We start from the raw sequence: 22,333 nt of genomic DNA, 5'->3' as shown, positions 1-22,333 counted from the left end.
TTCGATTCACCGCCATCCGCAATCATCCTCTTCTTCTCCTGATCAATCATGCTTTGATCTCAGTGTTACTGAGCTGATAGTTGCTCTTCTACCTCGACAACATGGATTGGGCGGCTCCGAATCTGCCACATACAAATCCCAACACTTCGCCTCTCTCATCAGGCCCCACCTCCGCCGTCAATCTAGATGCCAAACTCCAGCGAGAGTTGTCTCGTCTTGATGATTCCATTCCATTCAACCCACAAACCCGCTATTTGCATCATACGTGGGCCCAGACATTCTTCTCCCGACCAGAGCTATACTTCCAACCTTCGACTGTTGCCGAGTTACAGAAAATTGTGACTCTGGCGCGAAGATGTCGCAAACGGCTTTGTGTGACGGGGTTTGGCCATTCGCCATCTGATCTAACGTGTACCTCCTCCTGGCTCATTAATCTGGACAACTTATCTCTCGTCCTCGAAAGGAATGTCGATGGCACTCCTGGTCTTATTCGCTTCCAAGCCGGACTGTCGCTCCACAACCTCAATCTTGCGCTGGCCGAAGATGGCTATACTCTCCCGAATCTCGGATCTATTGATGTTCAGTCTGTTGCGGGAGTCATATCAACCGGCACTCACGGTTCCAGCCTCAAGCATGGTCTGCTATCCGAGTCAATAACATCCCTGACCGTACTCTTGTCCAACTCTCAACTTGTCACATGTTCCGCGACCAAGAACTCCGAGCTGTTTCGGGCGGCACTGCTATCGCTCGGCTCGCTTGGCATCATTGTGGAAATTACCATGCAAGCTGTTCCTGACTTCAACATCTCTTGGTCACAATCCCTTCATACGCTCTCGTCTGTGCTTGACTCGTGGGATAAGGACCTGTGGACAGAGAAAGAATTCACTCGGGTGTGGTGGCTACCATATATGCACCAGGCAGTCATCTGGCAAGGGTCTAAAACGGAATCCCCTCTTCGTCCTCCCAACACTACCTTTTATGGCGGCGCTCTTGGCTACTACATCTACCACAACTTGCTGTGGCTGTCGAATTCCTTTCCGCGGATTCTCCCCTGGGTCGAATGGTTCGTCTTCGGCATGCAGTACGGCTTTAAGCCGGGCACTTTCACCATGTCTGCTGTGCAACCGGCTCGCGAAGCTCTACTGATGGACTGTTTGTATTCACAATTCGTGAACGAGTGGGCGCTTCCGCTGTCCAAGGGGCCTGAAGCCATTCGCCGGTTGTCAGCCTGGATCAACCATGATGACGCCACTGCGCGGATCCCTGTCTCCAGCAAGGGCATCTGGGTACACTGTCCAGTGGAAGTCCGTGTCACCCATACAGGTCGGGACGATACAAATACCAAATCTGTGGTACGGCCCTACCTCGACCCGACTGTTCCTGACGGACCGACCCTCTATCTCAATGCCACACTGTACCGGCCTTACGGCCAGGATCCGCCCTGCCACGAGAGATACTATGAAGCCTTCGAGTACCTGATGCGTGAAATGGGCGCACGACCGCACTGGGCCAAAAACTTTGCCTACACGACTAGCGATCACATTGATGCGATGTATGGGAAGGACATGTCCGCTTTTCTGAGAATTCGCGATGAGAGTGACCCTGACGGCATGTTCTTGGGTGAGTGGCACAAAAGAAATCTCCCTCTCCAAGTTCATGGACAAGGCGGACAAAAAGGCGCGAGTCTTGGCCTGATGGAGGAAGAGTTGCGCCGAACAAGAAAGGGTCTTGGTTGGGGTTACGGAGATGGGGTGCTCTGGGAAGGTAGATTGGCTGCTTCAAATTCGCAAGATGAAGAAGCAAAATCTACAACCTCCATGAGCAAAGGCAGCGACGGGACACCGAGTCCTCCTGCCACAACGACGAGTGAAGAGTCTTTTGATTATATGGCGAAAGGCGAGGCGAGTATGTATGCCACTGATGGTGCGCAGCAGTGAGCAAAGGTGTCAGGGCCTCAATGGCTTCTTTCCCGACACCTGCACTTTGCGCGGGTCTTGTTGCCCGCAGTTTCCTTCGTTTCTCTCCACTTCCTTGACATGGGTGGCCCTGAATCTTCTCCTGTTATACGGAAGAAATGCTTGTTAGATCTCATATTAGCAATCGCATCTTAGAGTTCTTGTCTTATTTTCCAAAAGTGCATTTCCTTGATCAATGACCCTGACTTGCAGCCCTTGTGTCTAGACATATGGACATGGGTGTCTTCCCACCAACTCCCGTGCGGTGACTGCCTGACAGTGTGGTCGTCAACAGGGCGAAAGAAGCAATATTTGCCCTGTAGTCGCTTGTGATCCGCGGTATTCGACTACGGCGAGGCGTAAGGCTGCGGAACTCGCATATTCTCAATCACCAGTGATTTCGGACTTTTGGCCTTTCTTACCCGCTGTGTCTATTTTTCTAGTCTATAGGCCACCGTGTAGGCGTGGAATCAGTTTTTCCCAGGGCCTTTGAAGCCTAGATAACCCCTCGTATTACGCCTTAAGAGGACTGGACCACCTTTACCTGCCTACTTCGGCCTGCGATAGGACAAGGACCGCTTCTTGGTGTGCTTGATGGACGCCGAACTACAGTCATGGACAGAGCAGTTTGTCAAAGTGACAGGTAGCTTGACGCTGGCTGTTGTTATCTATGTGAGTGTACTGATCCCAACATTGCGGTCGTTACTGACCTGTTGACTTAGATCATTGGGGTCTGCATATATCGACTTACTCTGCATCCGCTGGCAAAATACCCCGGACCATTTCTCAGCAAGATCAGCGACTGGTCAATCGTCTTGCAAGCGACAAGCGGAGATCGGCATCTCGATACGTGGGCTGAGCACAACAAGTATGGTGAGTGGTGACTCGTGACTGGAATGGCTACTGCATCGGTGCTTACGCTATTGATCAGGCCCTGTTGTTCGAATTGGACCTAACGCGTTATCCTACAACACAGCGACCGCGTTGAAAGCCATCTACAGCAGTCGCAGGTCTAACGTACGAAAGTCGGACTGGTACAAAACTATCGACGCCGGGTCGAAAGCGTTTAGTCTGCACTCCGAGATTGACAAGAACCGACATGCGTTCCGAAGACGAGTCATCGATCAAGCCTTTTCAGACTCGGCGATCAAAAGTGACGAAGATCTCATCCTCAAGGATGTCAAGGCCTGGGTCGACATCCTGGGATCTGATGTGGATCACACTGGATGGACCGAACCAAAAGACATGAAGGACTGGTGCAACTGGCTTAGCTTCGACATGATGGGCGACCTCACGTTCGGCAAGGGCTTCGGCTGCGTCGAGAAGGGCGAGCATAGATTCGTGCCTGAGGTTGTCCTGGAAGCTACCAAATTCGTCTACGTGGTATATTTTAATCCCCCTGATTTCACGCAGCTGATGGTATTGAACTAAAATGAAATACAGGCGGGCTTCTGGCCTTTCATTGACCTTGTCCGTCCGCTGCTCGGCACAAGTTGGGCGTCGATGCTATTCACGAGCGACGCCAAACAGGGTGAAGCCTACATCAAATACGCCAACGGCATGATGGAGCAGCGCATGGCCGAGGAGCGCCAATACGACGACACCAAAGCATCGAATCCCCGCAGGAAAGATTTCATCTACTATCTCCTTCACGCTCGCGACCCAGAGACCGGCGAGGGATTGAGCGTCAACGAACTGCACGCCGACTCCGCGCTGCTAATTCACGCAGGCTCAGACACGACAGCTCTCACGCTCAGTGCGGCTACGTTCTACTTGACGCAAGAGGACAAAGTCCTCAAGAGGCTAACGGACGAGATTCGAGGCACGTTCCGCACCGTCGAGGAGATCCGATCAGGCCCCGCGTTGAGCTCGTTGACGTACCTGCGCGCGTGCATCGACGAGGTTTTGAGGATGTCGCCGCCCGTGCCGTCGCATCTGCCTCGTGAGGTCCTGTCGGGCGGCATGGAGATTGACGGCGAGTATGTGCCCGAGGGCACGGTCGTGGGCGTTGCGCCATTCACGATCCAGCACAATGCCGAGTACTACCCGGACCCGTTCAGATTCGATCCCGATCGGTGGATCGTGCCGTCTGATGGTGGTGGTGGTGGTGCGACCCCTGCCGCGAAGGAGAAAGAAGAAAGCGTGGCGTTGGCACGGGCGGCGTTTTGTCCGTTTAGTATTGGCCCACGAGGGTGCGCAGGGAAGCGAGTCGCGTATCTCGAGGCCAGTCTTGCGCTGGCGACGTTGTTGTGGGTCTTTGATGTGAAGAGAGCCGAGCAGCCCGAACGTGACGAATTCGCGGCTGGGACTGGGACTGGGACGACGACGACGACGACGACGAAACAGGAAGCCGAAAGAAACGGCAAGGACAAGGGCACGACGAGACATGCACAAGTCAGGGGCAAACGGCACGTATACCAGTTGTGGGACCATTTCGTGGCGGATAGGGAGGGCCCGGTGGTGAGATTTAGGAAGAGGGCTCACTAGGCCTGACGGCCGGCCGGTTACTGTACATACTTCCGTAGTACGTAGTATTATGTTCAGAAGGCGCCGGTCTGGCTGCTAGCAAAAGCACTTGTGGCTCTGGAACTCTGTCATCACGCTAGCCCCTCGACGTCCGTGGACACTCACACTCACCACGCGTACTGACAGGCAAGTGCGCCCACAGGAGGCCCGTAGTTCTTGTACGTAGTTCTTGTACAAGTAGTTCCTATAGTGCAAGTTCCTATTGTGGCACACAGTACACAGGACTACTCACCGCTTGATGCAGCTGCTGGTTTGTGCAAGTTACTGTGTTAGATACTGTACTCCGTATGGCGCGGCACTCTCCGGCTCGGAGTACTACTACCATAGTAGGCACCACAGTGGGTTCTGTGCGCACGGGTTCGGGTTCGAAGCGAATACTATAGGACTTGTATACGGAGTGCGATCTAGAGGAACCACAGGAACTCAGGGAAAGTGGGTGAGTGGCTAGATACTAGTGCTACTATGCGCTACGCACGCCTGCGCTGCACTTGGTCAAGAATTGCACCATTCTTCACCATGGCTGATATCCCGATCCGAGCTCCAGCCCTCGGGTCGGGATATACAAACTCGAAGTCGTAGTTGCCTTGCAGGGGGTTCGTTCACTGACACGCGCGTGCATTCGTTTCGTTCCGCCTTACGGAGTAGTGAGACCGCATGCGCATGCGCATGCGCTGCGCACGTGCTAGCCTAGTCTCGTAAAAAAGAGCAAAAAGGGAAACGGAGAAGAAGACATCCTACTAGTACTACTGGTGGACTGTACGCCGTTACGGTGTGTCTGGACTCTGCAGAGGGTTCTTCTCAACTTCCGGCGGACAGAGACACAGGCCACGCCACAGGTAGTCAACAACAAGCCCTTCACCCTTCTTTTTTGCTGTGTGCATGTTCAAGAGGCGAGAGAAATCTCTTTACTAGTAGTAGTCAACAACAAGTTCCCCCTCCCCTTTTTCCCCCGTGTGCACATGTATACATATTCAAGAAGCAAGAGAATCTTCGTCTATGGTCCGAGCCCGCACGTCGACGGGGACTTGGAAGCGCTTCCTGCCTCCGATGACCCAGTCGAGTAGGGCGAAGATGATGACGGCGCCCATGACGGGACCGCCGTAGTTCATCGTCGCCGCCGTCACGGGCACGACGGATGGCCAGGGCAGGAAGATGGCGACGTAGATGCCGTAGCAGAGGGCGAATAAGTTGATGGGCAAGCCGAGGCCGCGTGGGAGCTATGTGATGACACAAAAACGCGTGGTCAGTCAGGAACTCAGGAGACAACGTTGTATGCTCGAAGAGACGGGGAGATGAGATGAGATGAGATACATAGAAGGGAATGGAGGTAAGACACACAGCGAGGGCCTCCGAGAGAGACAAGACACCTCAGAAAGGGCAACGCGGAAGTAGGTATGGTATGGAAGAGAAGAACTCACCTTGAATGGACCGTACGGGACGGGGAAGCCGCGCAGTTTGTGGATGATCCAGAACAAGATGGGGATGAGATAGCTGAGGTACAGCGCGAGCGTGTTCAGCGATAAGATGGCGAAGAAGGCGGTTGTGCTGCCGATGTTGATGAGTTGCAGGAGAACGACGATGATGGTGATCAGCAACAGCGAGTTGAGCGGGATACGGAGCGTTGGATGGACCTATAGCAAGCAAAGGGTTGTCAATGTCAGTTGAATGATGGAATGGCAATCAGACCCCAGAGGACCTTGGGTTTGCGGGTTGTGGCTCAACCATACCTGTCCGAAGAAGTTTGAGAATGGGAGACCTTTGTCCCTGGCGAAGGCCCAAGTAAGACGGGAAACGGATGCGAGAGATGAAAACACCGCGACGACGCCGATGAAGATCAGGAAAGTCATCAGAACCGTGGTTGCTGCGGTGCTCCCGGTCGAGTTGTACAGGATCTGGATGATCGGGTAGCCCGTCAAGGTCTCGGACACGGCTATTGGGTCGCCTATGCAGAACAGGACGGTGATGATGAAGGCGAATGCTAGAATGCCGTTGCTGCAAGGGAATGTTAGAAAAGTTTGTCGACTATCTTATAGCCGGAAGGGACTTGGAACGGAAAGGGAAAGTCTCACGCGGAGAAGACTTACATCAGGACCGACAAGACCATACTAGTTGGTACCACCGTGGGCGCGTTCTTGACTTCGGCTGCCACTGCAAGAAGTCAGTAGACGTTCAAACAAGGGGGTCCTATACCCATAGGGCCAGCCCCCGTATAAATCTACGATGGTATGCAACGGATGAGGTTCGGCAGGAAGAAAAACCTACTGTGAAGGACGCCATCAAATCCAGCCAGAGGGAACGCTCCGCTGAGCAGTCCTATACTCCATTGTACGCCCGCGCTGCTGTAGCCACTGAGTCCGGTAAAGGTCGTTTTGAAAACGAAATCGGCGGAGCTGCGAGGAGACTAAGGTCTTCTGTGAGTCAACCTTGCCCAGACCAAAATGAAAGCAAGACAAATGTGAAAACGTACCATTGCCACCAGAACAACGACGAATACGATGAAAAGGGCGACATGGACAATGCCACCGAGAACCTCGAGAGGGGCCAGAATCCGGCGCGCCCAAATATTGCAGAAAAGCGGGAGTGCGAGAATTGCCCATGCCAGTAGCGTGCCATGCCAGCCTTGCCTGATGAGAGAAAGCATTGTTAGTGTTGTCTCTCGATCCAGATTTGAACGGGATATGGGGCGTGGTCATCGGTCGTCAACACTTACGGGATATATGTGTCGGGATTGTTCAGGGCGATCAAGCCCTGGATCACAGTTCCCTCCAAGAAACACACCTGAGCGCAGAGGGCCATCCATGCAAACACGGTGATCCATCCTTGCAGCAAACTCCAAAAGGCCGGAGAGCCGAATCCACGAGGCGCATACAAGGCTGACCAACGGTATTGTGCGCCGACCACGGGAGTGCTAAAAGCCAAACGTGTCAGATTCCAGTAGAGATGGAGATGCGAGAAACCAAAAATATGCGTACATGGATGCCATTTCAGCCAGGGAGAGCGCAAGAGCAAGACTCCCGACAATACATAGTAGCGTGCCCCAGACCAGAGCTGTCGGGCCTCCATTGAGCAGACCGGCTTGGAAACTGACCGCGAGAGCTTCCCAGGAAGATTGCAACGTGGCGGGAAATGCAATGGTCGGGAAAAACGAGATATATCTCTACGAGGTGGTGTCAGTTTGAGCCATGGTGGTTTTCCAGTGAATGCTGGTTTTACATACATCCAAGGTCTGGGGTGATGTGCGAATCTCTCGGCCTTGTTGCGTGGCGCCTTTGGAGCCGCCATATTCTTGCGCATCGGCGTCGGCGTCGCCTGCGCGGCCGGTGGCCTTTGGCCGGTGACTCAGTTCCATATCGTTGCCGTGATCCATGATGTCTGTTCGTCCTTTGGCAAACAAATGCGAGGAGACCAAACGAGAAAATTGTTCAAGAAAGTATTGAGGAGAGCAAAAGACAGGGCTTGAGCTTCTCGAGAATTTTGAGGGGGAGAGAAAGATCTTCACGGCACGTACAGTCCCTTGGAATTGGGAGCTCTAGCCTATGGTAGTAACGCTCGCTGGCTGGGAATCCTGGTTGTTTTCTCTTCGCGCAAAAGGGATGATGGGGAACCCCGTCGATGCTTTACCGCTTGGAGATAAGTCTCGATGGTTGTTGACCTCGTGGCTGGAATTGTGTCCACTGGCCGAGTGCCTGAAAGTGAACGATGCGAGATAGGCTGAGCGTAAGGGGTGGCCGGGAAGGTCTGTGGGACAGGAGAGAACAGGACAGGACAGGACAGGACAGGACAGGACAGGACAAGGATATGTTTTCGTTCATGCATTCTAGTCTTCGCTCGGTCGAAGTCTTTGAATCATGTAGCTCAAGCTGTCGACCTGTTCGTTGGCATTTTGGCTTTGGTTCCGGTAGATGCCTAGCGGGGCTTGCATGGGCTTGCATGTGCTTGCATGTGCTTTGTGGTGGGCAGTTGATGGATGGTGCGTCGGACGAGGCTGGACGATTGGTCGAGTGTCGCTTCGATAACCGGGACATCTGGATGACATCTGTCAGCTACTCCGTAGGCAGTGGACACTGGTCAGTGATCATTCTTCTCGGCCCGGTTGTTTCAATGCAAGAGCCGCCGCCGGGATACGCCAACTGTGGTAACTACTAACTAACTTACCACGTAGTGGGTTGGTTGAGGTGGAGGTGGAGCTGGGTGTGTGAGCCCTAAGAGCCCCAGCTGTTCGTCCGCTCCCAGCTGTGCCAGCTAACTAAAGGGACACGGGCCCATCTTGGTCTATATCGGAAGTACCATCATGCACAGATGAGTTCGGTAAGTTAGTCGCTCGTCTGAACCTGTGTAGCTTATGTACCTCGCTTCTATACTTTATTCCTTCGTCTCATGATACTGTTTGTGTATTATAGTCAATGCACTCCCCGTGCTCGCGACCAGTTGACTATGTCCAGCCGAATCGACCTCTCTGGATACTCGAACTACAGCTTTTGGCGACCTCTCCAACTCTTGACAGCATCCTCCAGCTGGCATGAATACTCGGTATTTCTGCTCTGCTGATTTGGTCCGAGCTCCACCTGTCAAAGCTCTCATGGTCAGCCCATTCACGCCCATCCACGCCCATCCATGCCCATCCTTGCCCAACTCCAACTAGCCCAAAGTCTCGATGGAGGGTGGATGGAGGCAAAATCTTTAGTCAAACATGGTCAACCACGTCAACGAAGGTCCCAACCCTTCCTCTGCCCCTCCAGCCGTCAGAAAATTGACTTTTCTGACGTTTCCAGCATCCAGCATCCACTGCATCCTGTTCCTTTGCGAGCTTTGCCTGGAAACTTTCGGCAGGAGCCCGCGGGAGTCTGAGGTCGTGGGTCAAGCCAGCTAAGTTCCAACCCCATTATCTTGAAGGCTCCACGAAGCTTCGCACCTCTTGTCTCATTTCAGGCCCGCTCACGAATCGCATTCCTGTGCCTCGCCAGGTCAAGACTCAAAGGGCACTCAGATGGGGACCCGTATTTCCACCTCCCTTCAGAGCATGCACACTGTGAACTCTATTCCCAAAGCAAAAGGGTGCTGAGAAAGAGACATTCGGCACCGGCCCCGTTGGTCGACATCCTGTGATCGACACGGACTCCATGTGCCCTGACGGACTTTGCTCTACTTTTTCTATCACTGCCAGTTCCCCATTATCTGGGCACAAGACGTGCATGGCACGACCTCGAGAGACGGGTACTTTCTGAAAGTCATCCAAGTACTCATATTTTACTTGCTCTCTGTGAGATCTGTCTGGTACCGTCGACCGCGAGGCACATGCAGCGAATATGTCGGACCTGAACCCAACATCGGCTCCCTTCGAAGCGGCCTCTCCAAATGATCACGGCGTCTCGGTATCGATTGTCAATGTCATTTTGATCATCTTCTCGGGCATCGTGGTGATCTCCAGGGCGATCACACGGGTTAGCATAACTCGACTCACTGCTGTGGACGATGTCGCCATTTTCGTATCTTTGGTAGGTCCTGGGAAGTGCAAAGTCATGGAGCCTTTCGCTAATCCACCGTTGTTCAGGTATTTGCGATCGCGCAATGCGTATGCATACAGTTGGCGAGGAACAATGGCCTGGGGAAACACCGACATACCCTTTCTTCACACGATTTCTTCGAATATAGCAGAGTAAGTGACCTCCAAATCCTCTACGACGGCGGCCACGGTCATGCTAAACTTCACAGTACAACTACGCAAGCCAGTTACTTACCATCTTCACACTTCTATTCGCCAAAATGGCCGTCTCACGACTGATCCTGACCATTCGACCGATGCGAGTAGTGCGCTTTGCCTGTTATGCCGTGGAAGGAGCTGTTGCGCTATGGGCATTGACCTCGTTGTTCTCACTCGCTTTCCAATGCGACATTCCCAATCCTTGGCTTCAAGAGTCGTCTCGATGTGTCAATCTGGTAAGGATCTTGTTTCGGCGTGGTATGAGCGAAACAAATACACAAGGCTGACCGTGCACCAGAAAGCATTGTACTATTACATCGGCATCGTCAACATTCTCACGGACGTGGCATTGGTTATCATTCCCATCTTCGTGGTGCACGACCTTCAGTTAAAGACACAGAAAAAGGTCTTTGTCGTTTTCCTCTTCGCCACGCGAATCTGGTGAGTTAGCCTCCCCCGGTGCATGCCCCTTCTGGTACTTGTCGTACTCACCACCGGTTTTGGTTTTAGCGTTGTTGGCGTCGTTATCGCTCAGCTGGCGACCCTCGGCCCATTTCTCACCTCCACACGCACGACCAACGGAGACCAGACATGGGACAACGTAGTCCCCACGCTCCTGAACCAGATCATGATCTTCGCCAGCATCGTGACAGCCTGCGTGCCCAGCCTGCGACGGGTCGTCACGGAATTGCAGACGAGGCAGACAGGTCTGCACGTCGACAGAGCATTGGAGCTCGCGTACGGGTCGGGCAAATACGGACACGGAACCGTGCCCAACACGATGAAAGATTCGGCGGATTCCTCGGGTGGTGGAGACAGAGACCACCACGCAGAGGCCAAGAGCAGTAATACACAGATACCGTACGGGCACAACATCAAAGGCCCCGTCGGCAACCTCGCGTCGATATACGCTCAGCATGATCATGAGAAGACGCAGTCCAGCCGCCCATCGAGTCAAGAGCGGCTGAGAAGGCCGGATGGCATACATTATACGCAGGAGTACAGCGTGGCGACCGTCGATGACGAGACGATATCAACGCCGTCGGAGAGGAGACGTGACGATTCATTTTGAGCCGAGTACTATATCTCAAACGTGTTTTGTTTGTTCGGCAGCTGTGCCTGCCCGCACACACACTGCGCGGCTAAGTCCATGTCTGAAAGAGTTATGAGTCAAGAATCTTGGGTTGGGCAACCAAAAAAGGGCTGGGTGGTGGCTATTGGCGCGACATTGGTCATTGCGGGAAATATATCTGGAACTCGAACGTGGCATTTTGACCACTGGTTGGTATACCTTTTGTGGCCAGAGTACGACTTGACGGAAAGCAATGTACATTGCATATGAGGTGCTTCAGTTGTTCAAGCATTAAAAAAGAGTATCCTGTTGTCCCGTATTTGCTTGCATGAGTGTGCTTTGCTGGGCATACTGGGCAAGCCGCCTTGAAACCATGTCGTTTCTTCTTCTCGTCGATCACGCTTGGGGGAAGATAACGTGCCCGCATAAGCAGCAAGTAAACCCTCATACTTATGGAGATGGAGTCTAGTACAAACTAGGCATCGAAAGAGGCAGGATACATGACTTCCCAGCCCGCACTCCGAAAGTTTGTGGCAAATATATCCAACTTACCGCTCCTCTTGCCTTTCCTCGCCTTTCAGTTGAATGTGCCCGTGCTCGTGCTGTGCTGTGTCATGCCATATGAAGGCTACTCCCTTGACCCCTCGATGAGACGATTCACGGTACTCGTGGGCATGCTGCAAAAGGGGTATCTCTGGCATCATTCAGTCAGTTCAGTCAGGCATGGCGCTCTCGAAGAATTGACTCCAGTCGTAGTTCGTGTTGACATCGACGAAAGACTCCCAATCCATGCCGAGTTCGGCATCGTCGGACAGCCATTCTTCCATTGATGCCTGACCATACGAGTATGATGCCGTCGGATCACGGAGGCTGAATTCCACCGTGGCGACTGACGATGTATGATGACTTTCTTTTTTCCCTGACGAAAATGGCTCGGGTGATTCAGACCACCCAAGAGGTTGCTGTTGCTGCTGATGTTGCTGTTGCTGTTGATGTTGCTGTTGCTGTGTCTGCGGCGGCGGAGTAGGAGGAGCAAGAGCGGGAGCGGGAGCAGGCTTCGCCACCCTGCCGATGCGCACTTTGCCAAAGTACGGGATCACCGCTTCAAAGGTCTCGGAGTCGCCGGGGTATTTCCCATATCGTGCCATGGACAAGCGCTCAAGCACATCCGTCCCCTGTCCAGCGACGTTACAATTCAGTCTTTTCGCCACCTCTTGCAGCGCACCGCTCACGCTATGGACAAGTTTCCAATCCTGGGATTCTTCATGAGCATCCCGTTTCGAAGAGGTTGTTCCCGATGATGATGATGATGACAACAGGTCGACGACAAGCGTGACTGTAGCGCTGAAGGCTTGAAAGTCCATCAGGTCGCATATGATCGGGACCGGCCCGCTCGTGTTGCGGAAGGCCCGGTAGCTTCGGATCCCCTCTCTGCATGCTTCCAGCGCGGATACCCTGCTCAACTCGTACCTCCTATCCGAAGCAGCTTTCAGCATGTACGGAAGGTGGAGGCTTTTGCAGATCGTAGAGTAGAACAGCTTGATCGTCAGTTGGGCATGAGCAGCCGCCAGTGGCAATTCCGCGCTGAAACCCGAATCCCACCATTCAGCGGGAATTCGGGCCTTGCACCGCTCCAGGTCCTGGTCGATGTCCATGGTGACCGAGTAGTTACTGTTAATGGTTTGGGGGTTCTGGTTGCGCTCGATGATGCGGCCGGCTATGATGGCCAATTCGTGCATCAGCTGTGCTTCGATCATCGGTGCCGCACACTCTTTCGCCAGGCTGGGATGCGAGTTTGATATCCCGCACGGAAGTCCCAGGATGAGCGACAAGAAGCGGTCGATCTGCCAGATGTGTGCCCAGAGGATCTTCTGCTCATCCGTGGTGTTTTCCTGGTTCTGCATCCCAAGAAGTAAGCCCATGTTCAGGGCACGTCGGATGGCAAGCCAGGCCTTTCGTGGCTTGCCCATGTCAATGTGGATCTTCATCTGCAGCAGCAGACATCCCAGCATGTCTTTGCCATGAGAGGCTCCGGCATCATCGAAGGAGAGAAGAATCTCGGCGGTATTCAAGTAGTGCTTCAATACGGGACGGGGGGAGTTTCGAAGGTGCTCTGCCCGACATGCAAAGTCGCGCGGAAGTTGATGTATGCAGAGCGTCAGCCAGATAATGGCCTTTGCAATAATCGGAGGTCTTCCTGAGTTGAGTGAGTCCACAACGAAATCCCTCGCCGCGAGTATACGAGAAGGACCTGTGGTGTTCTGGCCTGGAGGCGGCATCGGCCAGAGACACCAAAACATCTGGCTGGCTTCCAGAACTAGCCGCAGATCGTCGAGAGACGGCAGAAATGGTCCCAAAGATGAGAGACAAGCCTTGATTCTCTCATCGGGGCATAGGCCTATTGGCTTCCTGTCGGAACGAGGCCTTTCTATGTGCAGGGCGTCCTTGAAGAGGCTGACCAGAGGTGCGTCTCCGAATTGATCCTGATCCTGGTCCACATCGTCCGAATAACTATCATCGAGGATCTCAGCACTCGACGCTATCGAGCCTCGTTTTGTTGGGATGGCCCAAGACTCTGCCGCGGTTACTGTCGAAGGAGATCGAAGGCGTCTCAGACTCTCGGCTTGGAGTTGAGCCCATGTCGCCGTTTCCGGGTCGAGGTTGATGGCCGAGGCGATCTGTCGCACCATGGACTCCAAGTTGCCCAGGCGTTGTTGCAGTTCTGACCTTTCCGAGTCATTGTGATATGATTTCCTCTGGCCGCTGGGTCTCTGGGGTACGCATTCTATTTCGTGGAGGTTGCATGCTTCACATGTTCGACTGTTGAGCGGAAACGCGCAGCGGACTCTGCGCCTGCGGCATTCCGTACAGCTCTTCGTCCCGAGGCGCATACGCTTGGGCGGATTACTACTAGTGGTGGTAGTATTTGAGAAGTCACTGGATGACGTTGACAGCGCCATATTGTGTACTCAGTACTTGTCGCTTGGGTGTGAGAGCGAGTGACCACCGGTGCACTGCACAATCCCACGATCCCTCGATCCCAGGAGCTTATGTCAGCCCCGGTGCTCCGGAACGAATTGAGTCGCCACAGATTTCGCTTTTATGCTGTTCAATCAAGACACAAGTGATCGATCAGTCATCCCAGGAGTCAGGATAGTCAGAAAGCATGGATTTGTGAATATGGAAGAGCTTTTCGAGATTATGGAATCATGCAACCCACATTGCGACGGAAATAAGGCGTCCATCTACTCTTACGCCTACTCCATACTCCGAATGCTCGAACGAAGTCGCCGGGTTCGCTCCAATTCGCACGAGCCTAAGCTGAGATAAGCAAAGATCCCTGAAGTGGTATGTTGATTTCCTCTTCGCGGCCACATCCACTCTCCCATCACCGGCACTTCGTTTGACTGCGAAGGGCGTGGGCACACAATTGAGGTAAGCCTGCCTGCCCCGGATATTGGAGGGACTTCTACTCGCTCTAATTCCATCCGAGACCGGAAAGACGTGAAGTTCGGTTGCACTACGAGTAGTATTTAGTAGGTCCTTGATCTCTACCCTGGGCCAACGTGCAAAGCAACGTAAGATCCTACTCTTGATACACCAGGCCACTCTTTCACCAGTGCTGAAATCAAACCCAAATCTACTACTCACCAACAGTCCAGTCCAACATCGTCATGGCTCTCGCAGCTCAGCTCAACAGCGTCACCGAACAGTTCAAGAAGACCTTCCCCAAGCCCGTGCAAGACGCTCTCTTCGGAGCCACCAACGATTTCATCGCGTCCTACGACCCCAAATCCGCCATCCAAGTCGGCGACAAACTTCCCGAATTCAAGCTCAGCAACGCCGTCGGGACCGAGGTGTCGAGCACCGAACTGCTAGCCAAAGGCCCCTTGCTCATCACCTTCTACCGAGGCGAATGGTGTCCGTTCTGCAACCTGGCCCTGGCCGCCATGCAGAAGCACCTGGACGAGTTCCAAGCCAGGGGCGTCACCCTCGTGGCCATCAGTCCTGAACTGCCCAACAACACTTTGTCGACGATCGAGAAGAACGAGCTCAAGTTCCCTGTGCTGTCGGACGTCGGAAACAAGTACGCGAAAGAGCTAGGCATTGTGTTCCAACAGCCAGATTCGCTGCGTCCCTTCTTTGCCGGTGCTGGACATGATCTCAAGGGTCGAAATGGGGACGACTCGTTCGCCGTGCCCATACCCGCGACAATCCTTGTCGATGGCAAGGGTGTTGTGCGCAACACTTCCATTGACCCAGACTACAAGAATAGGCTGGAGCCTTCGGAGGCTCTGGCGTGGATTGATGCTTTATAGGGGAACCATATCTCCTGGTTTCACCGCACAACTAGGGAAAGCACCGTAGCGTTAGCGCATCGGCAGTCAGGTTCCACAATGTGACAAGATTCTTTTTTGGATTCATTGCATGAAGGATTACTTGGGACGTGTCTTACAAGCCCTGTCATGAGATTTCTCGCAAGGCAGCTGAAGACGCCGTTGATGTCGCCAGTCTTACGGAATGGGCTTTCCCGTTACTCTCCACATTCCATCCGAAACTCGAAAATCGACCACCGCAGGTAGATTATTGCTAAGCCCAGGTGAAGTCAGGCACGCGCTAGTACCTCTCGTCTCACATGTCTTCATCAAAGTCTAGCTGGACTTTCATTCGTTCCTCTTCATTCCAAGACGGATCCTTGTATCGGGCCGCACCTTCCAATCGTGCATACTGAGACCATTCCTTGAACCAAGGTTCATTCGCAAGATTCGGCAATTTGTCCAGTCGCAAGACAGTCGAATCGCAGACCAGGACCTGTATTTGAATTAGCGACCCAAACATGACGTACTCCTAGAACTACCCCTACCGCTCCGAGTACGTCTATATTCACCGTCTCCACTTCCTTCTTCCCATCCGGACATAGAACACGTTCCTCCACCGCGATGGAGCACTCGAAGTCGGTCTTGATCGTGGCGCTTTTAGCTGAGATCAACTGCTGGAGTCGATCACTGTAGGCCAATGGAAGGCTGGCAATCGAGATTGCTAGCTGGCCAGGTAAGAGCTCAAAACGGTAGAAGTCATAGGTATAGCCCTGGAGTATTTCTTCGAACTCGAGGTTGAACCAATGAGTGTAACCAGTGTCCCGACGTTTCATCCAGATTGTTCAAAGATTTTCGAAATCCGTTAGACCCAGATGACAGCGAAGTAAGCCATAACTAAAGGACTTCGTAGTGACAACAAGCTTTTCAACTCGTGAACGAAGATGTATAGGTAAGCTGCATTCGGTTTTCCAAGAGAAATCCATCGCTCCAAACTGCTGCAAGGCCAGCGGAGCATTGTCAAAGACCGCTTTTGCCTCGTTGTGCACGAATTTGCAGACTCTGAGAAGACCGAGACTTAGAGGTGAGCAGCAATGACAGAGACAGTTGACACAGCGGTATTTATTACACTGGCAATCTGCTTCGGCTGGGACGAAATTGTCCCCGTAACGACACCTGCTGCAGTCGTGTGTGTAGCAGCAGTCTTCTTCTTCGTAATCTTCGTATACCCAGATCTCATCGAACAACAGCTTGTAGATTCGCAATCGAATCTCTGCTGGAAGGGTGAGGAAAGTTGGCGGCTGACGCATTGTTTGCTTAGGTGGTGGCGAATACTGAGACAGATCTGTAGGAGCGGCCACTGTTGGCGACACTTCGGATGCCATGATGAGGCAAGAAGATGGGAAAGTAACGAATGGGGCGATGGATGAGACAAGGTAAGCAGCAGGAGAGAAGTTGAGTATGGAGAGGATGGTGTGCGAGAAGAACAGTGGCAGGAGGGCGCAGGTAGAATTGGCCGCTAGCAGCCATCATCGATTCACTGCATCTGATAAGTGAAGGTGAAGGTAAAGTGAAAGTCTTAGGGAACTCGCAGTGGTTCGAGTATGGCTCATTTGAGCTGAGGCTGTGAATCACCTAGGTGGGATATCTGCAGGCAAAACGTGTTGAGTCGGTGTGGAGGAATCGTGGAAGCAATGGTTGTCACGAGGCTGAGACCCCCTTACCAGGTGGTTGTATACGTAGCAGTCAGGTATCGCTCCGAACGTATACCTACCTTCGACACGTCTACATTCGAGCATGCAATGAGTTACTTAATAGTGCAAGATCAGACCACATTTCAATGCTCGTGATTCTTCTAGTTTGGACAGAGCCTCTGTGAAGGTAGAAGAATAAGAAAGCAAGATAGAGGACGGTGGTCCAAGTTACATCTGCTCCACCAACTTCAATCGTCTGTCCTGCACATACAAAAACGTCCGACTCTACATCCTATCCTGAAAGAAATAACAGACCTATTCAGCCCATTGCACCCGAACGCCTTCAACACCGATGTTGGCTTTTCCAATGAAACCCCTGTTGACAGATTGTGTTCGTTCGCAGTACGATGAGAAAATCTGGTCCTCTCACAGGTCGAGATATGTGATACACTCAATGCTCATGGTTTGCCCACTAGAGTGACTTTCTGCGGTATGGTCAGCTTCCATAAGGCTTGACGCAAGAGGTCATTTACGTACCACACGATTGGAATGGGACCCAAACCCAGATGTTCCATCTCCAGTCAACCACGCTATCACGGACGTCCTGACAATGAGCCCTGGACCCCGGTAGTTGACTACGGGAAAGGGATCTTCAAACAAGCTCCATTTTTCTCGAATAGCCTCCGAGATATAATCTTCATGATGGCCATCCTGGAGATATTGCTTGATCTTTGAATCGTCCAGCCGAATTATGGGGCCGGATTGAACCCATTTAGACTGTCGTGTGGTTTTTCGGACATGCAAGATCGTCAAGTTCTTGTAGCGTCGAGCGTCGAAAGGTTGAAACTCATTGCCAGAGTCACCCCAGTACAACGGAACCAAGCTGTCCACAATAACACCACTGGCTGCCTCGCACAAATCTTGTGGCGGGTGAATCCCCTGATGGATCATAGAGAGCGTGATATTTTTGTACTGGAAGGCTTCGGCCTCCGCCCGGATTGCTTTTGACACACCAAGTAAGTCCTTGTCGATGTTTCGCATTGGATACATGGCATCAGGGGACACGAATGATTTGCGCTCGAAGTCTTGGTAGACTAAGGCTCCAGCGAAGTAATGCTCGTAGATAAGGTCGCGGACCTCACGTGGCAGTCGAACGAGGACGCCCAGGCCAGGGTGGTCTTGAGCCATGTTCGGATAGGGTGGAGGTTTTGGATGCGTTGTTTCGGTCGGGAGGAACAACCTAGAAAGTGTCAGCAAAATAAGACGCCCATCACAGGGCATGGTGCTGCTCAGATACCTGGGTGGGATGTTTAACTCTGCACAACGTTTGCCTGCATGCAAGGATGTTCGCCATGACAGTTTGATGAAGAGAATGAAGAGGATGAAGATGCATAAGTAGACGCTCGAAGGCAGTGCGATGTGAGACCAGATGAAGCAGTAGGAAGGCAGTGTTGGTGAAGGGAAAATTGTCATGGACTACTACCAAGTGCATTCACTTCCCATCCTCAGCTCAATGATTAGGCATTATCTTCATGCAGAGTGAATCGATCTCCAGTATCCCAAGCCTGCATAGTGGGTATCATAAAGCGAAAGTACGCTGTCATTCCTTGCAACTCCATGTTGGATCAGTTATCCAGCATAAAATGAAATAACTCTTTCTCCCTATCCATCAATGATCTCGACTGTCCAATCCCATTCATTCACTTCCGGTGCAATTGCACTTAGACTCGACTGCGACCGAACCATGGTCGACGAGGGTAGCTAATTTCCACCGTAAGCACACTTGGTTGCATCAGGTATGATTTTGAGCTTACGCTCCATCTGTGGCTCGGACAGTCTTGCGTCTCTCGCGATGGATGAACCAGAGACCAACGAGACCACTGAAGATCCAGAGAATGGCGGACAAGAAACTGAATGCTTCATTTGATTTCCAGCGACCGCAGGTGCCACCATGTCTGATTCCGCTCCAATCGAAAGTGTCGCCGCCGCAGTTTGTCCGACCATTCACATAGTTAACCAGGACGCCGAATGCCGCGAACCAGGCGAAAGAGAGGAGAAGATCGACCGGCCAATGGAAGAAGCCGGATGCGAAAGGCAGAAGCCAGAGTAGAGCGAAAAGGATGGAGATGGCGGCGATGACTTCGACATAGATGAAGCGAGCCAGAGGCGCGCCACTGCCGGATCGGTAGTCATGGAGATACTTTGATGTCACGCCGAGCACGACCTAGATAACAATCAGCTGAGTGTCAGGATGCGTAGATCTTGCTCAACTTACGCCAGCGAAAGCCAGCTCCGCGATGCGCAGGACGATTGAGAGAACTCTCGAGAGGACAGGCATCGTGGTGGTTGTTTTGATGGTTGGTTTGTGCCCGAATTGTTCACTGGGGATGCTGTTTGAGATGAAGTTGAGGAGAGAAGGAGAGAGATGAGATTGAAAGAAATATGAAAGAAGGCAAGTTTCAAACGAGGTACGCCGCCTCTTTCGAAGTGTCACCGGTGACCAGGGTGGTGACTGGGAATTGTTTGTTTGCTCATGAGGCACCAGCCAACTTCAAGTCGAATTCTGCCTCACCCCCTTGCACAACGTCCTACCTCATGCCTTGGAGACCTGGACACCACTCTATCTGCCAGTGTACCCTAGCCAGGGCTCTCAGGAACGTGTAGTCCAATTCCAATGGGTACATAAAGTTGAGGCGCGTGACCAGCAAAATGACAACGAGGTTTACTGAAAAACAGGGAACCTGGCAAGATCTGATTGGAAACTGGGCGAGCAAGACTTGTCGACCCCGTCAGGCATCTCTTCCATTTTTAACCCATGGAAAGGCCTCAAAGAGCCCAAAGCAGGCTTTGCTAAAGCTAGTCACTCGTTGTGTGTGATGATCAGAGAGATTAGTGGTCACGGACAGACGGTTGGCACCCGGTTGGGCGAAAATGAGGTCTTCAACTTCTGGGTTCGATGACGTCAAGGCGAGGCTGCGAAGGTACGAGGCTGAGCCATAGCTACCTCTAGTACCAGGTAGGTAAGTATCTCATCCTATGGCAGCATCACCACTATGTGGTCGGCGCAGTCAAGACGGACTCAGACGGGCTCGAGAAGCAGCTGGTGATGGCTTGTTGGAGGAACACAAGTCCCAAAACCCGCCATAAACCCACGCAGAGCGATCAGAGCAGGCTATTGCGGACATCTGAACCTATCAAGGAAGGTTAAGAGATCTCTGTCGTCTGTCCAGAGGTCCCAGGGGCCGCTAGCTATATACTCCCTATACAAGGGCTTCCATAGGTGGCTGGGAATGCCTAACTCTGCCAGAACGGGTGCCTTGCCTCGAGACTTAGTCGCTGTCGCTGTCATCACCGTCGGTGTGTTCCTCCTCTTCCTCGTCCGTGCTACCCTCACTGTCATACAGGCCCGGCATTTTCTTTGGCTGGCGCAGTTCGGCCGGGCAGTATTTCCTGCAAAGCACCTCCATGCCGTCCTTGACCACCTGACGCATGTTGCACCCTGGAATCAAAATGGCGGTGCCCAGGTCAAAACGCAGGGAGTAGAGGAGGTTGCGATCGTCCCATTCGTTCTCTGAAGCGATTCCCTTGTCAGCCATGTCTGTAGTGGAAGCGTACAAGTCTCTAAAGTGAACCCCACAACATCCACGGAAGGAAGTACTCACCGGGCTCGGACACCGGAAAGTTGCGCTTGTAATTCCGGACATAAACACGATTGCTCAGACGGTGGCGAGCGGCACGCCAGTTGCCGATGTCATACTCGTTATGGGCATAGAAAGAGCCTGCGTCAAAGACAAAAGGTTCCCCAGTGTCCATATCTGTCGCTGTGTTCTCGTCCCAGAGATCGCCGTGCATTAGGCAAGGCTTGATACTCCTGCCATCACTTTGAAGCGCCCCTAACAACCTTGGGACAACCTTTTCCACGGTCAGTCGGCACAGATGCTGAAACTCTGGCCAGATACCATGCTTTTCGGCGTCCAACTTGATCATATGGTCTAGCTGTTTTGCATACAGGACCGCCCAAGACTCTTCCCAGATATCGGTGATTTGCGGCAGTTTGGCGTGACAAGTGGTAATGTGAAACCCAAATTTGCCGGTCGGAGAGACTGAGCGTCGATGCATATCAGCCAGGCGGGCGGTGAACTTGACAGGATCAGGAGGCTGCTCGCCTACCTCACGGAATTCGGCGAGCAGGAAGTAGGTGGGCGACTCCGTGTCATCGTATTGTCCCCAGCCGTAGGGTTCGGGGGCGAATTCAGGTGCGACGGCGTGAATAGCCTTGAGGCTTTCGAACTCGCCATGGATCATGGCGCGACCTGTCTCCCCAAGACTCATGGCCTTGCATTGTCAGCTCTGCTGTCGAATTATCTTGACCTGCTTGTCTACAGTACCTTGAGGAAGAAGTGTTTCTTTGAGCCACCAGGAAGCTGAGCCGTGACTTTAGCCGTCTTTCCCCACAGGGACATGCCATAATTGCGCCCGGAGATGTTCCGCGCGTTGGAGATTGGAAGAGCTACAACAAAGGTCAGCAGAACAGACAGTGGATACTAAATCCACCGTGTCGAGCGTCTCGCAATATCGAAGGGACATGAAGGAAAAGCTCAATGGTACCTTTGATTACAGCCGGATCGACGGGAAAGGACGATCCCAACTGCGGTTTTGGCACAGGCTCTGCGGGTGCTTCGATACCTGCGTGCCGGTCGACATCCAACCGGGCAAGGTCGACAAATTTGGCGAGCTCATCCACTTGCTGTCCGGATTTGGTCTGTATGTCTTCGGCCGGTGAAGTGATCAGTGCCATTTGGGTTGCCATGGTGGTTACTTGAGAGAGTAAGTGTGTTGCTCTGAGAAAGGAGGCGAAGTTGAACTGATATGTCGTTCACCTCAACCGTGTTCACAGGGTGTCAGGGGATTTCACTGCATCTTCACTGTATCTTCACTGATATGCCCGCTGCGCGTTACAGCGCAGGCGGGCAACTGCACCCAGCATTGGCTGCAGAGTATGTTGCCTTACTTGTCACCTAGGTGCTTGTTCACCTCAGTTAGTCCTTTTGCATGATACCCCCATGATG

General features: G+C 52.7%; 9 protein-coding genes across 9 annotated transcripts; 4 read left to right on the top strand and 5 right to left on the bottom strand.

Moving 5' to 3' along the window:
• The first annotated feature begins 7 nt into the window (after positions 1-7).
• PV05_01071 (uncharacterized protein) lies at positions 8-2,124 on the top strand. Its single transcript, XM_013466019.1, has one exon. It carries the CDS (start codon positions 102-104, stop codon positions 1,935-1,937), a length of 1,836 nt encoding a protein of 611 aa, XP_013321473.1. The 5' UTR covers positions 8-101; the 3' UTR covers positions 1,938-2,124.
• Positions 2,125-2,399: 275 nt separating this feature from the next.
• On the top strand, positions 2,400-4,515 carry PV05_01070 (uncharacterized protein). Its single transcript, XM_013466018.1, has 4 exons — positions 2,400-2,627; positions 2,678-2,828; positions 2,887-3,338; positions 3,399-4,515. Exons 1-4 carry the CDS (start codon positions 2,550-2,552, stop codon positions 4,440-4,442), a joined length of 1,725 nt encoding a protein of 574 aa, XP_013321472.1. The 5' UTR covers positions 2,400-2,549; the 3' UTR covers positions 4,443-4,515.
• Positions 4,516-5,168: 653 nt separating this feature from the next.
• On the bottom strand, positions 5,169-8,274 carry PV05_01069 (uncharacterized protein). Its single transcript, XM_013466017.1, has 9 exons — positions 7,699-8,274; positions 7,454-7,638; positions 7,192-7,389; positions 6,949-7,105; positions 6,744-6,882; positions 6,566-6,629; positions 6,209-6,473; positions 5,900-6,112; positions 5,169-5,698 (listed from the first exon to the last, which is right to left on the bottom strand). Exons 1-9 carry the CDS (start codon positions 7,846-7,848, stop codon positions 5,453-5,455), a joined length of 1,617 nt encoding a protein of 538 aa, XP_013321471.1. The 5' UTR covers positions 7,849-8,274; the 3' UTR covers positions 5,169-5,452.
• A 615-nt stretch (positions 8,275-8,889) lies between these two features.
• Positions 8,890-11,812, top strand: PV05_01068 (uncharacterized protein). The gene is made up of 5 exons (XM_013466016.1): positions 8,890-9,976; positions 10,033-10,137; positions 10,194-10,418; positions 10,481-10,623; positions 10,693-11,812. Exons 1-5 carry the CDS (start codon positions 9,788-9,790, stop codon positions 11,252-11,254), a joined length of 1,224 nt encoding a protein of 407 aa, XP_013321470.1. The 5' UTR covers positions 8,890-9,787; the 3' UTR covers positions 11,255-11,812.
• On the bottom strand, positions 11,521-14,308 carry PV05_01067 (uncharacterized protein). The gene has a single exon (XM_013466015.1). The coding sequence runs from the start codon at positions 14,212-14,214 to the stop codon at positions 11,968-11,970; it is 2,247 nt and encodes a 748-aa protein (XP_013321469.1). The 5' UTR covers positions 14,215-14,308; the 3' UTR covers positions 11,521-11,967.
• A 608-nt stretch (positions 14,309-14,916) lies between these two features.
• Positions 14,917-15,573, top strand: PV05_01066 (uncharacterized protein; the record flags this gene model as incomplete). Its single annotated transcript, XM_013466014.1, has 1 exon — positions 14,917-15,573. Exon 1 carries the CDS (start codon positions 14,929-14,931, stop codon positions 15,571-15,573), a length of 645 nt encoding a protein of 214 aa, XP_013321468.1. The 5' UTR covers positions 14,917-14,928.
• Positions 15,574-15,886: 313 nt separating this feature from the next.
• PV05_01065 (uncharacterized protein) lies at positions 15,887-16,406 on the bottom strand (the record flags this gene model as incomplete). Its single annotated transcript, XM_013466013.1, has 2 exons — positions 15,887-16,066; positions 16,119-16,406. 2 exons carry the CDS (start codon positions 16,404-16,406, stop codon positions 15,887-15,889), a joined length of 468 nt encoding a protein of 155 aa, XP_013321467.1.
• A 1,316-nt stretch (positions 16,407-17,722) lies between these two features.
• Positions 17,723-19,602, bottom strand: PV05_01064 (uncharacterized protein; the record flags this gene model as incomplete). Its single annotated transcript, XM_013466012.1, has 4 exons — positions 17,723-17,749; positions 17,802-18,504; positions 19,079-19,488; positions 19,540-19,602. The coding sequence occupies 4 exons, from the start codon at positions 19,600-19,602 to the stop codon at positions 17,723-17,725; spliced, it is 1,203 nt and encodes a 400-aa protein (XP_013321466.1).
• Positions 19,603-20,460: 858 nt separating this feature from the next.
• Positions 20,461-22,074, bottom strand: PV05_01063 (uncharacterized protein; the record flags this gene model as incomplete). Its single annotated transcript, XM_013466011.1, has 4 exons — positions 20,461-20,835; positions 20,927-21,599; positions 21,653-21,774; positions 21,873-22,074. 4 exons carry the CDS (start codon positions 22,072-22,074, stop codon positions 20,594-20,596), a joined length of 1,239 nt encoding a protein of 412 aa, XP_013321465.1. The 3' UTR covers positions 20,461-20,593.
• Between the last annotated feature and the right edge of the window lie 259 nt (positions 22,075-22,333).

Source organism: Exophiala xenobiotica (genome assembly GCF_000835505.1).
Source record: "Exophiala xenobiotica strain CBS 118157 unplaced genomic scaffold supercont1.1, whole genome shotgun sequence".
Classification (NCBI taxonomy): domain Eukaryota; kingdom Fungi; phylum Ascomycota; class Eurotiomycetes; order Chaetothyriales; family Herpotrichiellaceae; genus Exophiala; species Exophiala xenobiotica.
Note: the sequence above shows the minus strand (reverse complement) of the source record. Positions and strands in the feature narration are given on the sequence as shown.

Excerpts from the sequence above, each read along its gene's own strand:
- PV05_01071 (XM_013466019.1), top strand. The coding sequence starts at position 102 with ATGGATTGGGCGGCTCCGAATCTGCCACATACAAATCCCAACACTTCG.
- PV05_01070 (XM_013466018.1), top strand. The coding sequence starts at position 2,550 with ATGGACGCCGAACTACAGTCATGGACAGAGCAGTTTGTCAAAGTGACA. Across the intron at positions 2,829-2,886 it reads GGCTGAGCACAACAAGTATG|GCCCTGTTGTTCGAATTGGA; the intron begins GTGAGTGGTGAC and ends GCTATTGATCAG. Across the intron at positions 3,339-3,398 it reads CTACCAAATTCGTCTACGTG|GCGGGCTTCTGGCCTTTCAT; the intron begins GTATATTTTAAT and ends AATGAAATACAG.
- PV05_01069 (XM_013466017.1), bottom strand. The coding sequence starts at position 7,848 with ATGGATCACGGCAACGATATGGAACTGAGTCACCGGCCAAAGGCCACC. Across the intron at positions 6,883-6,948 it reads TCGTTGTTCTGGTGGCAATG|TCTCCTCGCAGCTCCGCCGA; the intron begins GTACGTTTTCAC and ends AGAAGACCTTAG. Across the intron at positions 6,474-6,565 it reads ATGGTCTTGTCGGTCCTGAT|CAACGGCATTCTAGCATTCG; the intron begins GTAAGTCTTCTC and ends ATTCCCTTGCAG.
- PV05_01068 (XM_013466016.1), top strand. The coding sequence starts at position 9,788 with ATGTCGGACCTGAACCCAACATCGGCTCCCTTCGAAGCGGCCTCTCCA. Across the intron at positions 10,138-10,193 it reads ATTTCTTCGAATATAGCAGA|TACAACTACGCAAGCCAGTT; the intron begins GTAAGTGACCTC and ends TAAACTTCACAG. Across the intron at positions 10,419-10,480 it reads CGTCTCGATGTGTCAATCTG|AAAGCATTGTACTATTACAT; the intron begins GTAAGGATCTTG and ends ACCGTGCACCAG.
- PV05_01067 (XM_013466015.1), bottom strand. The coding sequence starts at position 14,214 with ATGGCGCTGTCAACGTCATCCAGTGACTTCTCAAATACTACCACCACT.